Source organism: Tenrec ecaudatus, chromosome 10 (assembly GCF_050624435.1).
Source record: "Tenrec ecaudatus isolate mTenEca1 chromosome 10, mTenEca1.hap1, whole genome shotgun sequence".
Lineage (NCBI taxonomy): Eukaryota > Metazoa > Chordata > Mammalia > Afrosoricida > Tenrecidae > Tenrec > Tenrec ecaudatus.
This window is the reverse complement of record NC_134539.1, coordinates 4,017,942-4,045,708: the sequence shown is the minus strand read 5'-3', so window position 1 is coordinate 4,045,708 and position 27,767 is coordinate 4,017,942. Positions and strand designations below refer to the sequence as shown.

Here is a 27,767-nt window from a genome sequence, read left to right as displayed (position 1 = left end):
GCCATGCTTGGAATTGACAGGGCATATTTTTACCTGGGGGTGGATCCCACAGAGAGTCACAGGGCGCTGCTCCCTTCAAGCAGAACTGTGGGGCCCAGTGTGTCTTGTGGACGCCGTCCCTGTGCTGAGAACCTGCTAGACCCCGAAGGGAGAGCAGTGACACTGCCCGCCATCTCGACAGAGCAGACAGCCTTGCCTTTCCCTGAGGAGTGGCTGGTGGGTGCGAGCCACTACCTCCCAGTCTGCCACGGACACGTGGCCCGTGGAGCCACCAATGCTTCAAGGAACCCAGTCCTTCACCTGGGGGGAAATCCTTTGAAGAGTTCTCATTCCAAGTGTCCGAAGGAAGTGAGGAGGGCTGCCTTTTACATTCTTCTGTTCCCCTGAGCCCCCATCAAGGGGGGGGGGCAGTGTCAGTCCTTGAGCTCCAGGTGAGGCATGGGCTCCCTCAGAACGAGGATTCGTCCCTCCTTCCTGGAAGGGCAGAGGTTTCGAGTTGTCCCCCTGCACGCCAGCCCATGACCTGTCACCCACATGCTCCCTCGCTGCCTCTTCCTGACGCCCAGCCTGCAGTGCCGCCCAACAAGTCCCCTCTGAGCCCTTGAAGAAGGAAAACAAGAAGCCAGAGAGGCCAGGTGCCCTGAGGGATGGCAAGAAAACTCATTTTAGCAAATGGCTGAGAAAGATGCTGCCCGGGACAGCACCTCCAAAGTCACTCTGATGAAGGAACAGGAAAAAACACCCCAAATTTCAATATTCTCTCATCACCCGCCCCTCAAGTCAGACAGACACGGCCTCCAGGAGAGATGGAGGGAAGCCGGGGCTGCCTTCTGAGCAAGTTTGACTTAGTCACAGTAAAGCTATTGTTTGGGGACATGGGGGCACCCCTTGTGACAAAGCAGCACTGCACCCCAGTTTTCTAGGCTGTCATCCCTAACAAGGCCTGGTGGCACAATGCTTCAGCTCAGTGGGTGGGCTGGCAGCAAGCAGCTGCTCCGTGGGAGAGAGGTTTGCTATTCCCAGTTAGGGTGCAGAGAACCCGCAGGGGCGCCTCTCCTCTGTCCTGCAGTTGCTCTGAGTTGGAATCGACTTGATGGCAGCAAGTTTGCCTTTTGTTTTTTATTCATTGGAATGTCCTTTCTGTTTGCTTGTTATGTGCAAGGCACCCTGGTGGCATAGTGGTTAAGCATCGGTCTGCCAACTGCAGGGCCAGCAGTTGGGAACCACCAGCCGTCCTGGGGGAGAAAGACAAGGCTTTCTACTCCCGTAAAGCATTGCAGTCTCAGGAACCCAAAAGGGCGGTTCTGCTCCGTCCTACAGGGTTGCTGTGAGTTGGGACAGACTCCCTGGCCGTGGGTTTGGTTCTGGGCTTGGTTATCTCTACAGAAGACCACCAGGACTTTCTCCTGTGGATCTTTGGTTGTCTTGAACCCAAACTTTCAATGGGCAGCCAAGCCCTTTACTAAGGGGCCTCCAGGGCCCCTGAATGCCAGGAGTGACCACTGAGTCCTTTCTATTCATCAGTGGATCGCTCAGTGCCTGACTCCCCTTCCGCCCAGGAGCGCAGGACCTCGGTCCAGTTTCAGGTGTCTTTGTTTCCTACTGGACACCCGTCCTCCAATGCTTGCCTTGGACTCCTGGGCAGAGACCCTGGTTAATCATGAGAGTGCACTCCCTTTTGTCTAGAAAAGCAACCCCCAACCACTGCCATCTGATCGACTCCAAGCCTCCGTGGCCCGTGGGTGTCAGCCATCTCTACCTCACCAGGTCTTTCCTCCAAGGCACCTCTGGGAAAATGTGAACCATCAACCTGCGGGGTCCTCCGCAGTCAAGCCCTTCACCAATGTCCCCAACAGGTGGGACCCCATGTGTTAGAATGGAATTCACGGCAATGGGGTTCTAGAGAATTCTAGAATGAGACTTCAGCAGCCTCTCTAAATGTAGCCTCATGCTCCATTCGTCCGCCTAGCTTTCTAGGAAGGGCTCCTGGTGGGTGGTGGGTTAGGGATTGGGCTGCTGACCACCAGCACCGCCTCAGCAGAGACACGGCTTTCTACTCTCAGAAGCCCACGGGGGCAGCTCCGCCCTGTCCTACACGGTCACTGTGAATTGGACTTGACCGATGGCAGAGAGTGAGTTTGGTTTGAGCTTAGTTGAGTGGCAAGGAGCCCTGGTGGCCTAGTGGGTTAGGCGTCCACCAGCTACGCCTCAGAGAAAGCCAAGGCCCTCTCCCCGGGTTAAGCGTTAGTCTTGGAAACCCACATGGGCAGTTCTACCCTATGGCCCTACAGGGTCACTATGAGCCAAAATTGATGTGTTGGTACTGCCGTGAGTTTGGCTTGAGTGCTGAGAAGCCCTGGTGGTGTAGTGGGCTAGGTGTTAAGCTGCTGACTGCAAGGTCAGCAGTTCGAAACCACCAGCCACTGGGTGGGAGAAAGATGAGGCTTTCTTCTCCCATAAAGAGTCGGTCTCTGATACCCACAGAGGCTGTTCTATCCTGTCCTGCAGGGTCACTCTGAGTTGGAACCACCTGGTGGCAGTGGGTGGGGTCTGTCGGTTGGTCTCCTTCTTGCAGGATTGGTGAACCCTGGTCCCTGGCTCCCCTTAGAAGTGACACCCTCCACGGGGCTATTCTCGGGGCTCCTTCCCCAGGTAGAAAGGACAGAGGCTGGCTTCCTCGCATGAGTTTATTTTGTTCTCTCTGGGGTCCTTTAGCATGCTACAGGAGCCCGACAGAGCTTACTGGTGTGTTATGACACAAGACAGAGCATGCAGTTCACAGCGGCGGCTGGGCTGATACGGATAGTCCACACCCGGCCACGGGGCCAGGCTCGGAGCAGCTGCTCCCTGCCAGCTGTCCCAGCTGAAGGAGGTGGGTGGACACTTCACTGGACTCCACGATGCAGTCTCTTTTCAAAACGCCAGGAGACCGGCTGGCCCTGTTTGGCCGCTGGGCCATGGGCTGCTACCGGTACAGAGGCCCCTCTGGGAGGAAATGGCATGCAATTGAACGGTCATCGCATAGAACATTCCAGGTGGCACGGAGAAGTGAGGTGGAGCCCCAGGTCTCCCTCAAGTACAGGGCCGTGGGACCCCGAGTCCCCGCGTCCCACACCCACCAGCCCCGAATCCCGCACACAGGGCGCAGCGATGGATGTGGCATTTTCCAGCGAGTGCAGGGAATTAAATAAGTTATGGGATGGATTCCCCTCATGACTTTATTGCTAATGGGTAGACACGAGCACAGTCACTTTGTCCAAGAGAAGAGAGGGGACGCCACAGAGGAGGGGCTCAAGGTTCAAGGGCTCAGCTGGGAGGCCTGGTCTCCCTTCCCCTCTCCATACACCCCAAGGCCCCAGGTCGGTGGGGTGCGTTAGGAGGAGGTGTTGAGGATCCGGGAGTCGGCGGAGTCAGCTCGGTCCTCGTACTCCTCCTCGGTGTAGATGGCCTGCTTGGACACGAGGGGACAGCCGTCCTCCGGGAGGGAGATGCGGGGGTCTTCGGCCGGGCGGCTGGGGAGGACGGGAGAGTTCCGGAAGACCCCCGGCGAGCTGCCCGCGAAGGGGCCGACGTACTGGGGCCTCAGCTGGTACTGCTGCTGCAGGGTCATGGTATTCCAGAGGGTGACGTCGTTGGGCAGGAAGGGGCTGGACTGGCTCCTGGCCAGCGTGTTGCGCAGCATCAGCGGGTAGCGGGGCGGCTGGGGGAAGGGGTGCTGCAGGGGCACGGCCAGGGGGCTGGACACCACGGCGCTGGAGTCTCCCGAGAAGCGCAGCGTGTCGGGGACCCGGAAGGCAGAGCCCACGGACCACTTGGAGGAGGAGATGGGGTAGGAGCTCAGGGTGTGTTCGAAGATGTGCCCGTTGGGGGGCAGGACGAGGCTCTCGGGTTCCGAGGCAGTCCGCTCGGCCCCGGCGACGGAGGACCGGCTGGACAGGAGGACTTCGACGGCGCTGACCAGGTCCCCCCCGCAGCCCTTGAGGATGAGCTCCAGCACGGTGGGCTTCTGGGCGGGGAAGATCTTCTTCAGGACCTCCAGGGGGGGCCTGTTGGCCTTCAGGCTGAAAGGCAGGGACACGGTCCCCGAGGGCCCCTCGATCAGGAGGTGGCTCTGCTCCGTGAGGTACTTGGGGCTCTCTGGGCGGCTCTCGGGGGCCCCGCCGTTCTTCTGGGCAGTGTACCCTCCGCCCTCGTCCACAGACACGACTTCGGGGCTCTCTGAGGCCAAGCAGCCCTTGGCCACCTCTGGGGAGCCGCTCTGCTCCGCGTCTTTGTCGCTGAAGCCCTCTGCGCTGTCGCTGGTGGCAGAGCCGTCGGCGGAGGGATTTTCTTCAGCCAAATCTGAAATAGAAAGGCAGTGGGTTAAGTCCTCCCGAGGTCTGCAGGGGGCGGGGTCAGTCCTTCCCTGGTCTGCAGGGGGCGGGGTCAGTCCTTCCTGGGTCTGCAGGGGGCGGAGTCAGCCCTTCCTGTTCTGCAATGGGCGGGGTCAGTCCTTCCCTGGTCTGCAATGGGGGCGGGGTCAGCCCTTCCCTGGTCTGCAGGTGGCGGAGTCAGTCCTTCCCTGGTCTGCAGGGGGCGGGGTCAGTCCTTCCTGGGTCTGCAGGTGGCGGGGTCAGCCCTTCCCTGGTCTGCAGGGGGCGGGGTCAGTCCTTCCCTGGCCTGCTGGGGGCGGAGTCAGTCCTTCCCTGGTCTGCAGGGGGCGGGGTCAGTCTTTCCTGGGTCTGCAGGGGCGGGGTCAGCCCTTCCCTGGTCTGCAATGGGGGCGGGGTCAGTCCTTCCTGGGTCTGCAGGGGGCGGGGTCAGTCCTTCCCTGGTCTGCAGGGGCGGGGTCAGTCTTTCCCTGGTCTGCAGGGGGCGGGGTCATCCCTTCCCTGGCCTGCTGGGGGCGGGGTCAGCCCTTCCCTGGTCTGCAGGGGGCGGGGTCAGTCCTTCCTGGGTCTGCAGGTGGCGGGGTCAGTCCTTCCCTGGTCTGCAGGGGGCGGGGTCAGTCCTTCCTGGGTCTGCAGGGGGCGGGGTCAGTCCTTCCCTGGTCTGCAGGGGGCGGGGTCAGTCCTTCCTGGGTCTGCAGGGGGCGGGGTCAGTCCTTCCCTGGCCTGCTGGGGGCGGGGTCAATCCTTCCCTGGTCCGCAATGGGGGCGGGGTCAGTGCTTCCCTGGCCTGCTCGGGGCTAAGGCGCGGGAGTGTGCATACAGCAGATTGAGAGATTTAGCAGGACGCCTCCGCTGGGTACAGGTTGAGCCCTAGGGGAAAAAATCCCAACGAGGTCCCAAACCAATGCCCTGTGAGTTTCAGGGGCTGTTAATTCTTCTCAGGGTAGAGAGCCTTGTATTTCTCCCACAGGACGGCTAGTGGTTTTCAACTGCCGACCCTTCCGATTGCAGCCCAATGTACAACCACGATGCCACCAGGGCTCCGGGGCAAGGGCAGAAGCTGTAAGTAACGGGCCAGAAGTCAGGGGATTTCTCACAACATTGTGTGCAGAGGGGAGGCGGTCCAAGCCCCTGTACACTGCAAGACACAGCTTGCATAATGAGGGTAGATCTGAGTCCACCACCCAACTGCCCTACCTACTGCGTGGCTGCCGTGTGGCTGGGGACACCCAGGGTGGGCCGAGCTTTCTCGGAGCTCCAACACTAAGACTAGAAGGAAAGGCCTGGCGGCCTTCTTCCCAAAACCAGCCAATGAAAACCCAGTAAGCAGGGATCACCAGAGACCCATGTCTGGTGGAGACCTGGGCGAAGAGCTCTCAAAAGGTTGTGTGACCACAACAGCAGCTCTAGCAGACCAACGAGGGTATGTTTGGCGCCGGACTGAGCAACACTCCTTTCTGTTGTCCGGGGGCACCTAACCCTCGCCCGGACATGTGCTACCCATTGGGCTGCTAGCCACAAGGTCAGCGACGCTAACCCACCATCCGCTCCACGGGAGAAAGACGAGACTTTCTACTCCTCTATCCTAGAGGGTTGCTATGCGTCAGCATTGACTTGATGGCAGAGAGTGCTTCTGAGTCGGTGAGATAAAAATTAAAACATAATAACCCCCTGCTATAGAGTCGATTCAGGGACCCTAGAACCGCTCCTGAGAGCTTCCAAGGCTGTCCATCTTTACAAGAGCAGAGAGGCTCATCTTTAGACCAAGGAGTGGCTGGTGGGTTTGAACTCCTAACCTTCAGCAGCAGCCCAATGCCTAACCCACCACGCGCAGGGCCTCCAAGTGAGGGATGCTCAGGGATAAAAGTGGAAGGTACGCAGCTCTTTCCCTGCCCCTCCACCTTACCGGGGCTGGAGCCTTTCCCAGCCCCCAGTTACATATCCAGGCGGGGCTGTCAGCTGGCACACCCCCACAGGCAAACCCTGCCCTAACTCCGTCTTCACAGAAGCTGAGCCTGTGAATTCGCTTTGTTCCAGCAAGTCCAGTCTAACTCCGAGCGACCTGCCCCACTGTCCCTCCGAGGCTGCAGTCCTCACAGGAGCAAACTGCCAGGCCTTTCTCCCGGGGAGCATCTGGGTGGGTTTGGACAGAGGAACTTTCAGTTCCTAGCTGCGCATTTAATCGTTGCACCTCCAAGCCTCCTTTCTTGTGCATCGGTCGTCCTCAGCATATGTCATGAGGTTGACATATTCAACAAACCACACTCACAACAACCCGACAGGACAGAGTAGAAGTGCCTCGTTTCGGAGACGGTAACTCTACAAAAGTGGACATCCTGGTCTTTCTCCCGCAGAGCGGCTGGTGGTTCAAACTGCTGACCTAAGCCACCAGAGCTCCTGCATGTCCCATAACTCCCCCCCACTCACCCCCCCCACACAACCCATTGCTGTCGAATCAGCTCCGACTGATGGCGACCCTATGTGTGCCCAGGGGAACTGCCACCTTGGTTCATCCGTCAGGAAGGAGGTGGCCAGGCCTTTCTGCGATGTTGCCCATGTGGGCTCAAGGTGCCACCTGTTAGTTAGTAGCTGAGTGCCAATCTTTTCAGCCACCCAGGGCACCTGGACAGTTAGCCCTTGTTGTTGGGTGCCACTGACTTGGTTAAGACTCAGAGTGACCCGCTGTACAACAGAACGAAATGCCACCCGGCCCTGCCTGCACCACCCTCACCGCTGTCCTTCCCTCTGAGCCCTTTGTCGCAGCCTCTGTGTCTGTCCACGTCCTTGAGGGCCTTCCTCTCTTTCCTGGCCCCTCCACCACACCGGGGCTGGCACCTTTCCCAGGGCCCAGACACTCACAGCAGGGGAAGTAAGGCTGAACAGTCGTCTCTCTTAGGAACCAGCCCCCTCCTGACCCCTCACTCTGAAACGTTGGTCTGAGTGGCTCTCAAAGGAGGAAGAGCCCGAAAGAAATGGACTTGGATTCTTTTGTGACATACAAGTGGGTTTCTAACAAAACACAAAGTGTTCCTACCACCACCAAAAAGAAATAAAGGAAAACAGCCATGGGCTGATTCCAACATAGAACTAGTCCCCACGTCTGATTTCTCAGAAGATCACCAGGCCTTTCTTCCGAGGCACCCTCTGGGTGGGCTTGAACTTCCAGCCTTCACGTGAGCAACCAGTGTGCTAGGCAGCTTGGCTGCCCATGGCCTGAACTAGAGGACAAACAGCAGCAGGCTGTGGATTGGGGAGGGGAGGGTAAGCAGCAAGAGAAGAGGCCCTGGAGGGGCAAGTGAAGCTGGACTAGGACCTTCCACTCCCACCCTGGCCAAGGTAACTGTGCCCCCATCCTTGGACTCAGGCTGGCCAAAGAGAGGAACATTCTCATTGCCTGCTCTGTGAGCAAAGCGCATCCCAAACACCAAGTTCACTGCCATCGCCTCGATTCGGATTCGGACTTGAGCGGCCTGCAGGGCAGGGTAGAACTGCTCCTGTGCGTTTCCAAGGCTGTCGTTCTTTGTGAGAGCAGACAGCCTCCTCTTTCTCCAGAGGAGTGGCTGGTGGTTTCGAACTGCTAAACTTAGCAGCCCAACACTTAACCTATGCCAAGCTCATCCCTCGCTGCGGTCCAGGCAGCGCTGACTCTTAAGTGACTCGCTGTGAGTTTCCCCAGACAGTACCTGTTCATGGGAGTAGAAAGCCCAGCCTTTCTCCCTTGGAGCTGCTGGCGGTTTTGAACTGTGGACCATGCGGCTCACAACCCAACGTGTGACCACTGCACCGCCAGGGCTCCTCTGTCAAGGTCGTAGAAAGTATCTACTGGCTTCCTCTCGAATCGTGTTTGGAAAAGCAAGGAACGAGGGAGCTTCTGCAAGCAGACCGTTGTTGTTTGGCTGTGAGGTGCCACTGAGGCAATTCTGACTCAGATTGGCCCCAGGAACAGAGCAGACCTGCCCCCACCCCCACCCCACCCCACGGAGTGGTCAAGGCGGGTCTTTCTCCTGCAGAGCCTTGCTGCAGGTTTGAGCCACCAGCTCTCCAGTTAGTTTGCAGCTTGCTTTATTTGAGCCCATGAAGGAGACCATGAAGTGGCACTAACATTTGCCACGGCAGCCCCCCATGTGCCAGTGAATCTGTACTCCAATCGCCCACATTCTGAAAAGAGCACCAGCCCTTTCTCTCAAGGCAAGCTATCAAAACCAAAGCAAACGCACAGCCATCGAGTGGGTTTCAACTCGTAAGCAAAGCCAACCTCCAACCTCTCCTTCAGCAGCCAAGTCCCTTGAGAGCTGGCACCACCCAAGTCTCCAAGGTGAGATCGAGCCATTGACAAACTGACATCTGACCCAAGGCCATTTGACTCACACGCATGGCCACCGAGCCGGTCCCAGCTCGTGGTGACCTTACAAGATGGAGCAGAACCCCTGGGCAGTTTCCGAGGCGGTAACTGGTTAAGAGAGTAGACAGTCTCTTCTTTCTCCTGAGGAGTGCCCAGTGGCTTCAAACTATGGGCCTTGGGGTTAGCAGCCCAATGCATAACCCACTATGCCACCAGGGCTCCTTCTGACTCCACAGGTAGGGTGTTGGACACTGTAGGTCTATACAGGAGCAGACAGCCTCATCTTTCTCTTGCAGAGTGACTGGTGGGCTTGACCCGCTGACCTGGAGGTTAGCAGTCTTACGAGTGATCCGAAGGCCCATTAGAAAACCAGCAAGGTCACTGCATCTACAGGGACTTGAAGTGCTGGGCCCCAGGAACTACTGCTGTGCTAAAAGCAAGGTTAGTCCCTTAACAAGCAGTCAAGTTCTTGCTACAAACTGAAAAGTTGGTGGTTCAAAACCACCCTGAGAGACCTCTGAAGAAGGGCCTGGCCTTGTCCCCACAGAGACCGCTGCCACCGAAACCTACTGCGCACAGTCCCACACCACACACGCGGGGTCACGAGCACCAGAATCGACCGGACAGCAACTTCACTGCTGCTGCTGCTGCTGCTGCTGCTGCTGCTGCTGCTGCTGTTGGTGGTGCATGCCAACCCCTCGTAATCGATACTTCCATCGACGCTCATCTCTTGCTTCTATGTGTGCTGTTGTTGACTGGGTGCCATCCAGCCCGTTCCTGCCCGGTCCTGTGCCATGCTGACCATGAATCCTGTGCTTGAGCCCATCTTGAAGGCCTGCCTCTCCTTCGCGGCCACTCCACTTGGCCAAGCCTGACGCCCTTCTCCAGGGACCAGTCTCTCCCACGACGTGTCCGAAGGACGTGAGGCCACGTCGCACCCCCCTTGCATCTAATGAGCGCTCTGACTCCTTAGAAGATGGCTGAGCAAACAGAAATGGGGGGCGGTCTGCAGAAGGCTGCAGATGACAGGGAACCTCAAAACTCCTGCATGGGACTTCATGAAGGTTAAGCGTCTGGCGACTCTCCTCTCTCTGGACCAGCTATGGGAAAGGCCCGGTTTGCAGATAGCTGTATCAGCACACGGCCGGGTGGATCACTGCCATTGTAGTGAGGTCACATGTGACAGGTCACCCACTGACCCCTCTTCATCCAATATAAAACTGCTCCAATTTTTCGTTGTTTTTGCTTTGCCTTCGATGGACGTTTTTCTGTGTCATTCTGTCACTGTTTCGGGGTCGTGCGTATTTTGTCTTGATCTGTACGTTTTTCTGTAGGTGAAACCCAGATTAGGTAAGCCTGTGGACACGACTACTGGACAAGCACATTCAAAGGGACGTGGCAGGGTAGGCTGATGGGCACTGAGGAGCTAACAGCAACGAGAACAAGGAAGAGGCATTGTCCTGGGGCTGAGATGAGACTGTTGAAACGTACAGTATGTGAACTGTATGTCAGTTAAAGTGCTAACAAAACACCAACATAACCAAACTCACTGCCACTGAGGCCCTTTAACTCACAGCGACCCCGCAGGACTGCGCCCAACTGCCTCTGTGGGTTCCCCGGACTGTGATTCTTCCCTGGAGCAGAAAGCCTCGTCTTTCTCCCACAGAGCGGCTGGTGGCTTTGAACTGCTACCCCTGTGGCTGAGCCCTTCTCTCCCTGCCTTACCTAAGCTTCCACACACACCCCCTCCCTTGCTTTATTCCTTTTTACGGACTTGCTTCTATCAAAGTAGCTCACCCTTTGCTCGTTTGTCACGTGTGCTGTCCGTCTCCTGTAGGAGACGGGAAACTTCACAAGGACGCAAACGTGGATGTGATGTTTAATTGTGCTGCATCTTCGGTTCTCAGAATGGTGCTCAATAACGTTTGTTGGTGGGGGGAGTGGGTGGGCCTGACCGGCGCGGTCCCCACAGCACCTGCTAATGGGCCTTTATGAACGAGAAAGAACAGGAACTTATTTTTTTATGAACGAGCTACGTGCACACGGGTGGCTAGTCTTTCTCAAGCACGCACTGGCCGCGCCTCCACAAAGCCGCTGGAACCGATCGGAAGATGAAGCGTCTGAATGACCCACTTGCTGGGGCGAGAACAGCCTGTGTTCCGCACACCCCGCCTGAAGAGCCCCTTTGTTCCCTCCCGGCAAGACACCTGATGCCGCGCAGATACGGGCCGGTGAGATTTCACCCTCTGGTTGTTGTTTACTGTTGAAGCCTTCCACAAAGGCCCCTTTCTCAGCATCCAGTTCTCAGGTGGGGTGGATCTGAACTACCAGGAAAGGCCCCCCCCCCCCCAATCCTGGCTTTCCATGGCCGTCAAGAAGCGTGTGCCCCACGGAGAGAAGAGCCATTGGAGAAGAGTCTTAAACGTTTGGTCTGAAATCTGATCTGAATTCATGCCGCCGCCGCCGCTGCTGCTGCTGCTGCTGCTGCTGCTGTTAGCTGGTGGAGCTTATTAGGACCCATCAGCATCCCACGTGCACAGAACAAACGGCTCCATGGGGCTTGCAGGGCAGTGACCTTGCAGAAGCAGGTCTTGCTCTGGCCTCTGGAAGGGTTCGAACCTCCAACCTTTCCGTCAGTCCCGCACTCTACCTGCACGCATCCCACTTTGACAGGTCGGAGCACTGCCGCTTTCTTCAGAATGAAGCGTCAGATTCCCAGTGGACAAACATGAGCCTCCAGGGCCCCGAGACCAACCAGAAGAGCTGGACGGTGCCCGCCCACCACTGTCCACTGCCCAGCAAAGGACGCCCGGGAAGGGCCTCGATGGGGCGGGAGAGAAGGGTGGAGCAGAACAGGAACTCACAAAAAGCAACCACACTTCTTGGTGAGAGAGAAACTGGTGGGACACCTCACCCCTCACCTACAACGCGGAAGGCTCCTGCCCGTCAGGTCTGGCACTGAACTCACCCCATGTGACAATCATCAGCCACGGGGGTCAAGGTTCAGCGCCTTTAGGGAGGGAGGCAGAGAGGCAGGAGGAGGTGGGAAAGGATGCTTCTCAGAGGGGACTGCAGTGGAGGAGCCAAAATAAAATTCCGCATGAACTGCTGATCCCTGGAAGCCCCACTGCTAATATGGAGTTTGACCTCTGGGTGCCCCTGATCCCCAAAGAACACCGGGACAGAAAAGCTTCCAGAGAAATCCGGGACTGGGGGAGGGATCAACTACTGGGGTGTGGGGGTGGTGGAGGGGGTTGTGATTGGTGGTTTAAACTGTTGAATACAAAGTGAGTCTCTGAAATGTAAACCTTCACCCCATTTGCGATGTCAAACGTCGTTCAATAAATAAATAACATTTTTAAGGGCCGAAGAACTTCTAGATGCCCACTGGACCCCCGCCCACCCAGCTTGGCCACCATGCATGGCTGGCCCTTGAGAAGTTGCCGACGGCAGCAGCGGCCATCCCTTAAGCTCAGCCCTGCACAGAAGACACAGGTGGGATCTGGGGTCCTGCCCCGTGAAGCTTGGGAGTCTGACAAGGCAAAAACACTGTCCTCGGGGGACACACGGCGTGGCATCAGCTGTGACATGCTGGTCATCCAAACACGTTCCTTCTTGAGGTTGAACCTGTGCCATCCATGGCTAGCGAGGAGGCCTGGTGGCCCATGCTTAATGTCAAGGCTGCCGACCCACAGGTAGGTGATTCCAACCCACCCAGCAGCTGCACAGGAGACAGGCCTGGCCACCTGTCCCAGGAGAGATGGGAGACTGAATCTGGGGGCATGGTTGGCTGGGGCCTGGGGGCTCAGGACCAGAGTCTCAGGGGAGGCCAAGGTCACGGGCATAACACGGTCCACAAAGCCTACAGTCCACTTTGGTGAGTAGGGAGTGGGGTCATCCAAGCTCGTGAGTGGCCCTGTGAGGCTCAACCACGGCCCGTCCTCATCAGGAGGAGAGAAGAGCACAGAACACGGAAGCCGCGTGGAAACTACAAGCCCGCTGGCTCCGCGGGCCACGTGACCACCAGTCTCCATGACCTTGGGCCGGAAGAACTAGAGTTTGCCCGGCGACCCCTGCCAACCGCTCTGAAGGAGATGTTACGAGAGGACCCAGGTCGCAGGGACAAGAAATGGGAAACAAAAGCCCCAGCCAGGAAGGAGACACCTCACTGGATGACAGACGCTGGGGCAAGTCTTGAGACTCTGGCGCTTGGTCCCCCTTCCCATCCAGAACTGACCTCGCCCTGTGGTTCAGTCTTCGGCGGACCAAGGGACAGGCCCGTAAGGGAACAGCCACAGGAGGAACGGGTGCACACCTCGGGATGAGCTGAGACCAAGGGGTCAGCGAGTCCCCTGGGGCAAAGTTCAGAAGGATGAAGGATGACGGAACTGAACGGAAGCAGGAAGCAGGGAGGAGGGAGGAGGGGCTGACAGATAAGGAGCATTTATCCTTCAAAACCCAGGAGGGTCCCCGCAGGAGAGGGAGGGGCGCTTTTGGTTGTTTTTAAACAAGAGAAGTAGATCTTTGTGGCAGGGAGGGGGGGGAGTGTATGGGTACTGCCAGGAAGCTGGAAACGTGGCTATTTTTTAAAGGAAAAGTGTCAGACTTCACAATAAGCCCACTGCCATGGAGTCCAGTCCGGCGCACCGCAAGGCAGAGTAGACCTGTCCCCTACGTTTCCCAAGGCTGTACATCGGGACCAAAGCACGTTGCCACCTCTTTCTTCCGCTGAACCTTAGCAGGAGGTGGGGGTGGCGGGGTGGGGGGTTGCTGTACCACCAACCTTCCAGTTAGCAACCATGGTCACCAGGGCAGGGCCCCCGCCCCTGAAGACTAACTTCTCTCCTATTTTAAAAGACGTGAACAAGTTTCAAATGTTTGGGCAAAATGTCTCGGTCGGCCAGATTCCCTTTACACACAGACCCATGCTGGCCCCAGAGAAAGAAAATTAAACAGCCGTTCAGAGAGCAGACAGGAGACCTGGGGAGGCATGTCCTGACTAAACTAGGGGCTACTGCAGTCCCCAGGCCAAGCCCCCTTGCCGTCCAGCTGACGGGGAATCCTGGGTAGCCCGGGCGGGGCAGAGCGGATCTGGGCTGCAGGAGTTTCTCTGTGGCTGAGTTTCCACCTGCAGGCCACCAGGCCTTTCTTCCAAGGCACCTCTGGGAGGACTGGAACCACCAGCCTTCCCATGAGCCAGGGGTGGGTTGACAGTGACCACCACTTGGCACCCCTACCTCAAATCGCATCTACCATGGTCCAAATGGAGCTGTGGTTTTGTTTTGCTTTTCCCGGAGTGGAAAGGGATAGCTTATCCCCAACAAGCTGATACTGGCCGGCAGGATTATAAACCTGACACCACAAAACTCTACTTTCCCGCTTACTCTCCTGAGGTCCCCGGAGGGAACCCCCGTGGAGTCTAATGTGGGTGCTGGCTTGCTCCCCACTATGTACCCCTCCCCCCCCATCTGCCCCAGACAAGAAAACTCTCCTCTCCTCAGACTGCCCGTGCCCTCTAATGGCTAACTGAAAGGCTGGACAGTCAAGTCCAGTCAGAGGTGCCCCAGGAGAAAGGCCGCTCAAATCGCTTAGGAAACCCCAGCCACTGGAACCCCCGGGGCCCCCAGCTCTAGGCTGAAGGGCTTTGGGGGGCCAGGGTGGTTGGGGTCCGCACCCAGGGGAGTGGTTTCTGCCCTTGGACCCTGCCACCCAGCATGCCCACACTTCCAGGCACTTGGCAGGATGTGGCTGGGGACTGGCTGTTCCACACCCCCTCTCAGGAGGTCTCTGGGCTGGTCTGACGTAGACAACTGCATGTCTGAGCTGTGGCCTAGAAGTGGGGAGAGCTAAGGATGTCCCAGGGGACACACACTACATTCCCGCCAGCTCAGCTCGGTACAGCGGCCACCAGGTTCACAGACAGAGAGAAGACACCGGTCAGAAGTCGGGAGGAGGTGGAGGTGGGGGGGGGGGCGCTGGGCAAACCCATGGCACTCGTGCACCTGAGCGGGAGGATGCTGGGAGTTTCAGCCTCGGGCCCAGGAGGCTAGCCTCTCCCTCACACCGACCATTGCCAACAGGCAGAATGGCCGTCCTGATGTTCTGTGGCAAGGCTGGCTGTCCAGTGAGGCTTGAACGAAATAAATGGTCAATTATTCTGTTCTCCATGCACTTACAGAGGAGGGTGGGGTGGGGCGTTGGGAGCCGGTAACAGAGTGTAATTTAATAACAGGTGTTTCTTTACCCCGGCAGTTGTGTGCCCCCCTTTTTTTCTTTTTACAGAAATGTACCATACAAGTTGTTTGCGTTGGTCAAAAACACAATGACCTTTGTAGATACGGAAATCTGAGACTGCCAAATTACCTAAGTGGAAAGGAACGCCGCCCTCTTCCCCCGCCCCCTTTCTTCTCTGGACGGAGACCCTCGCTCCTGGGATGGGAAGAGCCAGGTCCGTTTCAAGGGATGTCATTCTTACCCCGAGGATGGCGTGCAGCCAGCCACGACGACTGGAGCGGAAGTGGGGCAAAATCAACTCCATCTGAAAATGCACACCAGCCAGCAACGGGGAGCGGCCCTGTCTATGTCTAAAGCTACACCCCCCCAAACAGTAACAGCCTTAACCCCATCAAGTGAAGGTTGACTCATAGGGGCCCCGCAGGACAGAGAAATGCCCCTGTGGGTTTCTAAGGCTATTACTCTTTGGGAAGAACAGAAAGCCTCGTCTTTCTCCCATCAGAGTGGCTGGTGGTTTCGAACTGCTGACCTTGAGGCTAGCAGTTAGCAGCCCGGCACTAGCCCAGGATGCCATGAGGGTTCTTTTTGTTACATCCCTTGGATACAGGAAATCTCACTACAGTCCCACTGGCCAACTTCCTGATGGCTCTGCTGTCGTCTCTTTAAAACAGCAGAACAATCTCTGCTAGGGAAGAGGTTGGTGAAAGAAGAAGACAAAAAAGTAAGTAGTTTTCCACGGCAAAGATAAGCGATTAGAAGCCCCGCCAGGACCTCCATCAAGCTAGGGCCACGTCTGGCGACCTGCCTTTTCATGACGGAGAGCAGCTGACCATGCAAGGAACAAGTGACTTCCGACCAAAAACCAGTTTGCAAAAATCTAATTTTGTTTTGAGGATTTCCCCCGCCCCCATGTGAAATTCGATTCCGGTAAAATACAATGACCAAAACACAAAAATAAAAATACAACAAACATTTTAGGTATTCCTTTAAAGCTTTTTGAAAAGACGTACCTCATCTGGGAAACTGGCATTTGAACATGAACTAGGCACCCGAAGGTGATTCAGACATTCCGCTTTGCCCTGCACAATAAAGGGTCGAGTGTTTCTGGCCACTGTAGGAGTGACGGAGAAACAACGATGCAGCTGCAGAAACAAAATATATCTTGCACGTGGAAGGAAACAGATAGGAGGGCCTTTTCCCAGTTCAAAGATGGTGGGGCCTTTTTTATTATCCTTCCCTCCTTTGGAAACCGCGTCATGCGTCCAAACCCATGAATTATAACCTCCTGGACTGTCCCCCGAACTTTAATGAGGACACCTGTCCAGAGGAGCTCCCCGGTTCTCAAAGGACACAAATGCTCCAGGCAGGCAGGGCGGGCAGCCCAGGCCCGGGAAGCTTCAGGAAAGACCACGGCCCCCAGGGCAGCTTGGCTTCTGCACTTCCTGCTCCCCGGTCTATCTATCTTCAACAGCAAGGGATTTAGCATGGAAGTACTGGAGCTTGGAGATCGGAAGAGACCTAGAGGTGCAGGGAAAACCTCCTCTGAAAACTTCTCCTTTTCCTGAGGGTGGGGGGGTGGGGGGGGGGAGCTGGGGGCAGGGGGCTTCAGGAAAAAAAAACACCTAATCACCCTTTGCTTTTGAAAACTCCTGGCCAAAACGGGCTTATCACGTGAGAAGGAACCTGAGAGATGAATTATGTTCTCTTATTAGGGAGGGGGTGGGGGTGGGGGGAGTCACAATTAAGGAAGGCTGGTTTGTAACCCGGACACCTTGCTGTGCGGCTACAGAAACGTTGGTTTTGATTTCTCTGAGAGTTCAGAAAAGAATGCTTTTCATGAAGCGGGAGGGGACCAATCGACCATGGGACATGTTCATTTGGTACTTCTGAAGCAAAACAAAAAAACCAGGGCAGACTACTCATGCACCAAGGCATTTAAAACACCAGACTGCACCCTCTGAGGGAGATCAAAGCACCGTCCCTGGACCCCTGGGCCTCCCAAAGATGCTTGCCCTTATTTAGGAAGCTCTTGCCAAGTGCCAACTGATCTGTGTCATTGTGGGGTCCTATTTTGCAGCGGATGGCAGCAAGTGACCCGGGTGGCCAGCATGGGGGCGGAGCTGGGCAGATGAAGGTGTTTCCACAGGAGGGACGTGTTGGGAAGACCGCAGCAGCAGCAGACAGACACACCGACAGAACGGAGAGAACAAAGTTGTCCTCATCAGAGAGAGCAGACGTGCAGAAAGAGCCTGCTGAGATGAGTCCTCCCCGACATCAAACCCGCAGGACAGTGTAAATCGAATCTGATAGCAATAACTTTTGGGGGGAAGGTCAGGCTCAAGTGAAATGTTACTAAGCAGCAGACCAATCCTCCCCAAGGCTGCGCGGAGGGTCCTAAGTTCTGCGGCCCACTTCACTAGCTGGCAGTGACTGGTTCCCCTTATTTAATTAGACTATAAAAACGGAAGGCTTGGGTGATCGGGTTCCCCTAAAGGCAGCCACCAAAGACCTCAGGCTGGGCCCCTGGAGACGGAATCAGTTCCTTAAGAAAACGATGGGAGAAAGACAGGGCTCTCCACTCCCCTGAAGAGGTACAGTCTAAGAAACTGAACAGGGGCACTTCTGTCCTGTCCTATAGGCTCCCCTGCTTCAAGGCAGTGAGTGATTCGGGTTGGATTTGGTAGGAAAACTACAGTGCGCTGGCCAGACAAGGAAAATCTCTGAGCATGGCCCCCGTGGGACCCCTCAGATTCCCCGAAAGCTCCCTACTGAAGCCAGAGAAGCAATCAGAGCCAGCTGCTCCAGGACATCTGCCCCCCACCCCTCTGGAGCCCCAAGAGCTGTAAGCAACAGGTTAAAAAGGGAAAGAGGAGGAAGCAGGGCCTAGGGCAGGAAGGAGGGGTGGAGGAGGAGGAGGGCGGAAGGGAGAAGGTAGGCGGGCAGGAGGGTAGGCAGGCAGGAATGGATTTTTCTGGGCTCCCAGCCTCCTCTCTGTCAAGAGAAAGTGAAACCTTCCCAGAGGGGGGCACGGAGGGCTCCCCGACTTTGATTTATGAAGATTGACTCCCTGTGCCTCTGTAAAGCTGTTAGCAGAAAGTGCTGACTGGCTGCAGGCCCGGAATTTCTCATCGATGCTCTCTGATTGTATTTTGCAAACAAAATGCCTGCTGCTTGGTAACATTTCACTTGAGCCTGACCTTCCCCCCAAAAGTTATTGCTATCAGATTCGATTTACACTGTCCTCCCATGATTACTGTAATCTTTTAAAGCCGGGGGTCCATCCATCAGGGCAAGGGAAAGTTGCTTGTGGGAGCAGAGAACTAGCCCTGTGCCAGATTTATAACCCCAGAGGGGGTGGAAGCCGGCTGGGGGGCGCAGCAGGACACGGCCTTTGCTGGACGCCAAGACACTTTCATTTCTGCCACAAGAGCTGGGTCTTGTGCTCCCTGAAAGCTCCCTGCTCAAGCCTGAGACGTGGTCGGAGCCGGCTCCAAGGGGGTGGGGGGCAGATATCCTGAAGCCCCAAGAGCTGTAAGCAACAGGTTAAAGGGGAAAGCGGAGGAAGCAGGACCCAGGGCCCAGGAAGGAGGGTGCTCAGACCTCACCAAAGGCAGGCAGCTGGTGATGCACCTCATCAGGCTCCCTCTCCATCTCAAGAATGTCACTGGGGCAGTTAGGGGGGCTGGGAGATTGGGGTCCGGGTGTTGTTGAGCCAGTGGAGTCCTGTGCTGACTCCCGATGACCAGGTGCAAACGGAGCGTAACTGCACTGCAGTTTTCTAGACTGGGACCTGTCCCTAGGCGCGTCCGGGCGTTCAAGCGGGGTCAGTCGGTGCCTCCGCGGGCTTCCAGCGCAGCCAGTTAAATGTGAATTTCAGACCAACACGGAGAGTCGTAATGTGTGTCCAGAACACCATCCGGTGCGATTCCGTTTTTGTTCGTTTGTTTACTAAAACTGGACGGCAAACTCGAACCTTCGGAGGAGGTGGGGCGCGAAGTCGGAGCGCAGGGCGCAGAGGCGGACCTGGCGCGGCCAGACCCCAGGAGCGCGCAGGGCCGCCCGCATCTCGCTGCTGCTCCTGCGGCTCACGTTGCCCGGGAGCCCCGAGCGCGGCCAGCCTTTCCCGGGCGCCAGGGGACCAGTGTCCTGGGCGGAGACGCAGCGCGGTGGGGCTCCTTGGGATACGACCGCTGGCCCACTCGCCTCTCCAGGGGTCCTGGTCGCCGCCAGGTCCCGGGTCTTGGCTGCGCCCCGCAGCGCAGCGCAGGGTGGCGGCTGGAAAGGGTCTGAGCTCCGCCGGGCGCCCGCCTGGCCCCAGTGAGTTTGGGGAGACCTTCTCCTGGCGTTGCTTCCTGCTTTTTCGGTTGTTTGCTTGTTTTCGTTTAACGCCCCCACTCCCGACCATCTTAAAACCAGGGCCCGTTTTTCCTTTCATTCCTGGGTCTTCTTAAAGGAAGGGTGAGGTTTTTCCCACTTTTCCGTTAGCGGTGGGGCTTTAGGCCTGGGCGAGGGTCCCTGGACCAGCCACTGGACTTGCAGGGGGTAGGTACCACGTTAAAAACCTACCCATGAAGTCGGATTCACAGAACACGCTACCCCTGGAGCAGGCTGGACTGAGCGCAGAGTTCGGGGGTAAGGGGAGGCTGAGGGGAGCGGGAGGCAAAAAGAAATGCCCGTTTTCTAAATTCCAACTTCTCCTTTCCAAAACAAACAGAAATGTCCCCAGCTCTGACCCCACAGGGATGGTTTCGATTTCATTTTCCTTTAAAACCATTTGGAATTGAATCCATGTGGCCGATTTCTCTGAAGAATGTTCTTCTCCGGGGACTTAAGCCCAGGGTGGGCCCAGAGGCCCCACTGAGTGACTAGGTGGGGGCTTGGGGAAGGGAAGCAGCCACAGCAGAATCACCTTGGTGGTGACCCTGAACTTCCCTGGGCCCCCAGACCTCATCTGAAAGGCTGCCTCTGCTGGTGGCAGTTGCTGACTCAGGGACGGGAAGGCTCCTCCTGGCCTCCTGCTTCCCATGAAATTGTTCCGGGGTGGAAGAGAGGAATCCCAGAATTAATCTTGGATCAAAGGATGCTCCATTTGGATTTTCCCTCCACCTCAGCCAGAGATGATAATGAAGGATTAGAGCAATCTATTCCCCCAAGAGCTTGAAGGGGTAACCACAGCACACGGAGGAAAATTGTTCTTAAAAAAATCACAGCCCCTAATATGATGCATGTATTAAATCCCAAGGAATTTTTTTTAAATCACCGCCCCCTTGAAAGGGATTTTCCACGCAGGCATAGGACCTGAAATCCCTGAGGGTGGGGATGATTAATATACTTGGCTCCTGAGAGGTGGAGATTTGATTCCAACTACAGGAGCCTCGGAAGCAAGGCCTGGTGGTTCACGGCTGAGGTAGCAGCCACAGAAAGCAGTTCTCTGGAGCACAGCCCTGCGCTGACCTTCGTGGGCTCGCCGTGAAGGAGAGGGAACTGGACAGTCGCTGGTCTGGGACTGGGCACGCAGAATCACCTGTATGGCTTTCAATGGAGTGAGCAGGTCTGACAGCTACAAACCAGGGCTTGAATTCCTGTGAGGTTTCTTCAGAGGCTGACCAGAGCTCAGGAAACGCAAATTAATTCTCCTTACGGCTTCCATAGTTTCTCTCTCAAGGATTTCTGGAGAGATCCCGTGTGTTTATGCATCTGCTTTTGTATCCAAGTGGGGAGAATAAACCCTTTCTCCAGGGTGCTGGACCTTAGGGGTCTCTGCTCCACTCAAAGGCCAGCCCTGTGTTCACCTTGGAGCATGCCCACTCGATTGGCCGGCGGACATTTCCAGCTTCTTCAAGGATGTGTGTACCTGTTCCACCTGTCATTCCAATACGTCTGCCCTTTCTCTCTTTACAGAGGAGCCGGGAGTATTGGTGTGATTCTGAGTATGCCTGGTATGTGATTTTATACAAACAAATACAACCTTCGGTTTCCCCGCGGCTGCTCAATGCTGAGCCGTGGTGGCCCACATGCGCGGCCAATGGGTCTGGGCCCCACAGCGTCTTCCAGGGCTGAGTTTTCAGGAGACCTTCAGCTCTGTCTTCTGAAGCACCTCTGGGTGGACTTTGAACCGGCAGCCTTTCAGCTCACCACTGTCACACAGAGGACAGACAAGTACAGGTGCAGGGAGATGGCAAACAGGTAGAGGCGACACACAGCCCAAGGGCACCAATCCCAGTAATTTTCTCTCATCTAAACCTCGACTGGACAAACGGCTTCGATACCCTCCTCCCCACATCCCGCTTGGATGGATTGGGAGTGGGCTTTTTATTTTTTATTTTTAGGGATTGAAATGATGGCAGGGAGTCCACAGAGAGGAAAGCTGATGCTATGTGGAATGCCCAGTGGGCAGCACCCAGCGTCCCCTGGTAGCAAGCCTGGCTTTGCACTGGAAGGACTCAGATGTCCCTGCATGCTTGTGGGGAGAATGGAGAGAGTCTGCTCCGGCATGTCCCTCTCTTCTTAGAGACTTTCTAGAGCTTTGGGGACTCCCTGGGTGCTGAGAGAATGTTGCCGGGTCCCAAGAACAGAATGGGGTGATAGCACAGGATGTGAACCATACCTCAACTTCCACAAGCACCCCCACACCCAAGGCCCTGTTACAGGGGGGCTGCCAGGCTGGGAGGTGCTCTAGGTAGTGCTCAGCTGCTCACCCAATGGTGGGAGTGTTCACACCTATCTAAAGTACCTTTGAAGAAAGACCTGGCTACCTACATGCCTCAAACCAGCCCAGGTGTACTCTTGACACACACGGTGGGGGTGGGTCGCCCTGAGTCCAGGTGTCCGCCCTTCTAGGCCACAATGGGTGGGGGCTGTGCTCCTTGTTGGGTTTTGTTTGGGTTCTTTCTTGCTGGTGAACTACCTACTGGAAACTGCCATTCTGGCTCTCACTAGCGCTCCCTCCCCGCCCACCACCCCGGGGAGAGAGGAGCTGGGCAGACTGGGAAGGGAAAGATTCAGGACAGTGACCCACAAATCAATCTTCAGAGATCACACCAAACTTCCCTCACCCTTTGTTCTAACTTGAGGGCAGAGAAATAGACCTCAGTCCCCCAGCGTCCCACTCCCCTGGGTTGGGCCCACCAATATGAAGAGATCAGGCCTGCGCCTGAAAGACAGCTTCCACACAACTCTGGAAAGAGGCGTAGATCAAAGGGCCATGGAACCCCCCAGCCAGCAAACTCCTGTGTCAGGCTCCCTATTGAGAGCACCAGGCCTGCAGAGGAGAGCTGGTGGGCCTCTGGGGCAGCAGAACCAGACCACACAACCAGCCTGGCCCCCCAGCTCAGGGCTGAGAGGCGCCTCTCTCCAGCAGCCAGGGGTATTGTCCAGGGGTACAGAGAACGGGTGCTGCCAACAAATCATGAGACACGAAGGCTGGCAAGGATCATGCCCTGTGAAGACACCTCAGAATAAAGGCCTGGTGATCTGCTCCAGGAAAAGATCAGCCACCAAAAGCCCAGAGGTAGGACCCAGGTCCACCCTGAAACACAAGGAAACCAAATCATTCTTTCCAAGGGGCTCTTTTTTACTTTTTTTTAAACAGTGGGGGTGGTAGGCAGCAGCGGCTGCCCTAGTTCTACCCACCAGAAAGAGGACTGGGGGGTGGGGGATGCTGTGGACTTCGCAGCCCTCTTCCTGAGAGCCAGTAGTACATGTCAGTAGAAGAGCAATAACAACCCCAGACCCATTGGGATTCCAAGAGTCAGACTTAGGGAGGTTTGGAGGTTTGGGCGAGCCAGGCCAGAAGCCCCGGGTGTGGTGGGGGAGGTGCTGAAAGAGCTCCAGCCTTCAGGCTGTGAAGGAAAGCTTGGTGGGCACCCTGTGCAGGCTGGTCTTGCCCTGGCCGGCCTGGAGGGGAGAGGATAGGAAAAGGGAGCCTGGTTCCTAGTTTGCCCAGCCTAGTCCAGGACTGGCTCCAGCAGGCCTGTTCCACGCAGGTCAAGTTTCTGTTCCTTGAGCCACAGGCCGGCTGCAGGCGGCCTGGGCAGTCGTGGAAAAGGAGCTGATGGGTTCTGCCATCCGCTGCCAGCATAGGAGCTCCCCCAAACCTTTTCACTCTCCGGCTGAAACGTGGCTTCTTTCACCAGGTCGGAAGAGACTGGGGTGGGGGCCACGGAAAGGCTCCTGGTTAGCAGAACTTGGAGATCCAAAATGTCGCTCTAATTCCCTCCGGCCCAAAGGCACTCCGGCCTCAGATTCTGGCTAGCGCGGGGCTTTCTCTTTCACCTTCTCCCAGTGCGAGTCTCCAAACAGGAGGCCCTGGAAGGCCGACATCTGGGGCCCGGGTGCACGGTGGTGGGTGCTCCAGGGTCTGCCTGTGGTCCCTCTTGGTCCCCTTCTCTACCCTCCTAAAATAGCACTTTGACACTTTTACAAATTTACCTGGAAAGGCTCCAGGCGATCTGAACGCTGTGTCCCTCCATGAGGCTCTCCTGCGGGCGCCTGGGTCCCACTGGCCCGTGTCCGCCTCTGAGGCCAATCCCGGACCGGCCTGGCCAACTTTCCCAACCTCGTCCCGGGGCCCACCCGGCAAGCAACGGCCTCAGCCCGCTCAGTTCCCCGCCGCCCCGCCGGTCCCACACCGCGCTTACCTGGCTTGGCGAGCGGTGCCTGCAGCGCCCGGGGCTGGGGCTCGGCGGCCCAGCGCAGCGCGGCCGCAGCGGTCAGCTCGGCGGCGGGGCGCGGCGGCGGATGCGCCGCCTGCGAGGTCGGCGGTGGCGGAGGGTTGGCTGCGGCGTCGCCAGGCGCCGGGGGCCCGGGCAGAGCGCGCAGCGAGTCGGGGATGAGGCTTTCCAGGCTCTCGTTGGCCTGCTGCCGGCGCAGCGCCACCTGCGCCGCCATAACTCGCTGGCGCTCGATGATGAGGATGCACTTCTCGCAGGTGCAGTCCTTGAAGCGACAGTAGCGCTTGTGGCCCTTGAGCCAGGACAGCACGCCGTGGTTGCGGCAGCGCGCGCACTTGGGCGTGCGCTGCAGGGGCGCCCGCGGCGGCTGCGCCACCGGGCCGCCCATGTACAGGTAAGGGGAGCCGTAGCCGTTCATGCCCGGGGCGCCCGGGCTGGCTGGCAGTGGGCGCGGGCCGGGGGGCGCGGGGCGGAGCGGCAGGAGGCCGGCTCGGGGACGGGGGGGACGACGACGGCCGCGCTCTCTCCAGATCCCGGGCCCGCCGCGTCCCCGCCGGCCCGCGCGTCCTCCCTGGCCCAGGCGCCGCGGCGGCTGCAGGAGGCGCGGGAGCGCCGGCGAGTCTGAGCAGCCGGCTGAGCACGGGCTCTCGCTGCCCGGCGCCGCCTCCGCCGCCGCCCCCACCCTGCCCCTCCCCCTCCACCCCACCTCCGGGGACCTGGTCTCCTGGCACTCCCACCCACTCTGCCTGTGTGCGGAGCGCGCCCCGAGAGTCCCTACCCTTCACCTTTCTGGCCACCTGCAACCGGGCCACTCGTGGGGGCACTCCTGGCCCCCGCCCCTAACCCTCGGCGCTGCCCGAGGCGGGAGGGACTGCGGCGCCCCGCGACCTGCAGGGCACGTGGGGCGGAGACGGGGAGGGCCGGCAGGCGAGGGTGGGGGTGAGGGTGGGAGCTAGGCACCCGCTCCACTCGCCCCCCTCTGCGCTCCAGGTCTGACTCGGCGCCGCCACCACCGCCTGCCAGCCGACTCAGGGCCACAGGAACTCAAGATCCGCGAAGACCCCAGCCGCCGCCCAGAGCCCCGCGCACGGGCCAGCGGCCACCGGAGGGATGGAATTGGGGTCTCTTACTGCCGACTCCTAGCGAACCCGACAGGGAGGGAGCGTAAGCGGGGTGCAGACTGCCGCAGCTTTCTCCCGCAGAGCGGCTGGTGGGTTTGACCACGGGCCTTAGGCTTAGCAGTCCAGCGCTTTACGCTCTGCAACACCAGGGCCGCTTGGAGTCGGGGTAGGGGACGGTATTAGGTTGGGAAATGTGGTTCCTTCTTGGCTCCCTTTTGCAACGTATTTTCTTTCCTTCGCTGCAGTAGCAGAAGGACGGGCTTTGGACAGCCTGCTGGCCCCAGGGAGGCGACAGGCCACTTTGCGGACCCCGTCAAAGGAGAGAGCAATTCCCTTCTCTGACGTCGATCGTCATTCAGACCCCGACCCGCGACGTTTGCATCCGAAGGCGGCTTCGCGAAGGCGGGGCGGTGCTGGCGTGTGGGGCGCGCTCAAGGGCTAGGTCTGAACTTTTCCGGAGCGCCAGGAGCCAGCAACTTCGTTCAGACTTACGGATACACCCGTCCAGCTGCCCACCCCCCACCCCACCCCCACGTCCCCAGGGACTGTTGTGGATTGGGGTGAGGCCCCTGCCCTCTCCTGTCTCTGTGCTTCCGGTGGAAGTGGACCGTGGCCGAGTTTGCGCTGTTTTTGGTGCGTTGTCTTGGTAATCTCTCGTAAATACCCGCGCAGGGGACGCTAAAGACCCTCCCAAAGCTAACATCACCACCACCCCCAAAAAACCAGCCAGCAAGCACCCACACGGATACGGTCTGAGCACGTCAGCAATGTGGGCGAAGGGGAAGTGGCCTTCTCGGAGGCTCCCGGGAGCCGGGAGAACCTGGATGGAAGCGCAGCAATGCCCTAGTTGCCTCCAGGCCCGTCCACAGCTGGAAATTCCAGCCGAGCACAATCGACCTCCAGAAAGGGTGATGAGAGGCTCCGAAGGGAACCCGTTTATGGGAGTTTTCTGGGGAGCAGCACACCGCCCCTGTGCCCAGATTCCAAAACGTCCCAGTGTTGAGACTCGCTGCAGCGGTGACGAAGGGGCGGCTATGGGAGGCCTTCCCGCCACGCCCAGCCTGGCTGGGACCCCTTTCTCCCTTCCCGGGGACACCTGCAGCCCTCTCCTCCGCACCCACGCTTCGCTAGGAAGCCGTCCGTACAACGCGGCCGCTGGAAGAGTCTTCGGAGCTCCGGGCACCTGAGACGGAGGTCAACCGAAGCCTGGTGGCTCCAGGCTGGGAAGTGGGAACTGGCTGCCAGCCGCTTCATGTTAGGAGGGTCGGAGAGGACCGGGGTGACTGGCACCCTTGCTGAAAATCTGAATCTCCAGGAGGGCGGGCCGAGGGGCGTGGGGGCGTGGTTTCAAAGCCCAGTTTATTTTGGTTCCTGGCCCCACCAATGGCTCTCGAAAAAGACAGGGAGGGTGTATAAGAAACTTAGGAGTCAAGCATTTTTAAAAGGGGGGAGCAACCGAACTCCGCCCAGGTTTTTTGGGGGCACTCTCACTACCCAGGAGACCCCTTTCCTGCCCAGGTCACCTAGCCACCCGATCTCCTTGCCATTCAAACCTCTGGCATTCTTTGGCCCCAGCCCCTCTCACCCCATTGCACATTAGCTGCTGTGATCTAAACCCTCATTTGGTGTCTCTCCCAAATCCTTTTCTCCTATCTGATGGGAATACTTGCCACAGCTCAGTATTTGACAACACCTCCCTACAGGGACAGGTTTGTATTTATGTTGGTGAAACGTCCCCGGCCTCAAAGTCTATTGTAACCCAACACCTGACAACCCGTAGTCCCATTTCTGTTTGCAGAAAGGGTTTATTCAAGCACGTAATGGGATCCCAGCAAAAAGCCTTTTAGAACAAGGGACTCTGGTAAACCCCACCACATGAACTCCGTTTCCAGGGCTATTAAGCTTTTAATTGGAAAATAGCAGAGGAAATTTCCAGGTGACGTGAACGGGGTAGCAGTTAGCTCAGAGAAGAAAAGCCGGGTGGGAATGAATGTGGAAAGCATATGGACCCAATCACATTTAGGAGGGGCGGCCTGCTCCTGCCCAGGCTCTGGCTGGCTTCTGGGAAAAAGCATCAAAGACTTGGAGGGGGGAGGCGGGTGGGGATTACCAGGGAATGTGGCTCCACTTGACTGGATCCACTGCACCCTTCTAGGTGGGGTGTGTATGCTCACACCCCAATTAACTGGAGAGGGTGAGGACAAGATTCCTAGAGATGAGGCGAAGATAAGGTGACCTGAGTACGGGGTCCAGCACTCCAGGCACATGGTGGGTATATATATACACCTAATGGCCACCCCAGCAGAAAAGTAAGATTGGCCTCCCTCATCCCAGCGCCCTGGTGGCTGCTTCCCATCAAAAGGCAGTTTCATACTGGTCTGGTTGTATACTGCACCCGGAAATGCCCTTCACTGCAGGATTCTCCCCACCCCTGGGGCGGCTGACCTCCGGGAGGCTGCTTTAAAGACAAGAAGGCTCTCCTAGGGAGCTGAAGCCTTGGGTGTCTCTGGCTGGCTGAGTCTGCCACTCAGCGTCCTGCCTCAGCTAGAATCAAAGGGAAAGGGGGGGGGCGAAGTGAGGGCACCCAGGCGGCAATTTCTGGAGGTGGTACCAATGCCCTTGTTCTGCTTCAGCTGCTTGGGTCCCCAGAGGCAAGGCCTTTAGGGTAGATGATGATTGGACCAAAAGGCCTGGGGCCCCAGGCCAAATGGCTCTGGGTCCCTCTTGCCCACAGGACTGTGCCCATACTTTGTGGCTCCATTGGGGATGGGGGGCGGCTGGGACACTGAAGGAGGGAATCAGCCTGGTTTTCCAAGGATGTAGGGGATCTCTCCGGCCTCTCCTGTTCCCAGGCCTATAGATCAGCCACTACCTCCCAGTCCAGGTTCTTGCCCCTTGGGGAACTGATGGGGGGAGTTCTGGGGGGAGGGGCGAGGACCTACCACGCCTTTTGTGCTTCTTGTGGTAGGTGTGTTGGCGGGGTGTGTGTGTGTGTGTGTGTGTGTGTGTGTGTATATAGCCTTTGCTT

At 57.6% G+C, this 27,767-nt stretch overlaps 1 protein-coding gene across 1 annotated transcript; it reads right to left on the bottom strand.

Annotated features, from left to right (window-relative positions):
* Positions 1–3,326: 3,326 nt before the first annotated feature.
* DMRT3 (doublesex and mab-3 related transcription factor 3) lies at positions 3,327–24,036 on the bottom strand. The gene is made up of 2 exons (XM_075558907.1): positions 23,586–24,036; positions 3,327–4,341 (listed from the first exon to the last, which is right to left on the bottom strand). The coding sequence occupies exons 1-2, from the start codon at positions 24,034–24,036 to the stop codon at positions 3,374–3,376; spliced, it is 1,419 nt and encodes a 472-aa protein (XP_075415022.1). The 3' UTR covers positions 3,327–3,373.
* Positions 24,037–27,767: the final 3,731 nt, after the last annotated feature.

Excerpts from the sequence above, each read along its gene's own strand:
- DMRT3 (XM_075558907.1), bottom strand. The coding sequence starts at position 24,036 with ATGAACGGCTACGGCTCCCCTTACCTGTACATGGGCGGCCCGGTGGCG. Across the intron at positions 4,342-23,585 it reads GGCACCGCTCGCCAAGCCAG|ATTTGGCTGAAGAAAATCCC; the intron begins GTAAGCGCGGTG and ends TTTCTATTTCAG.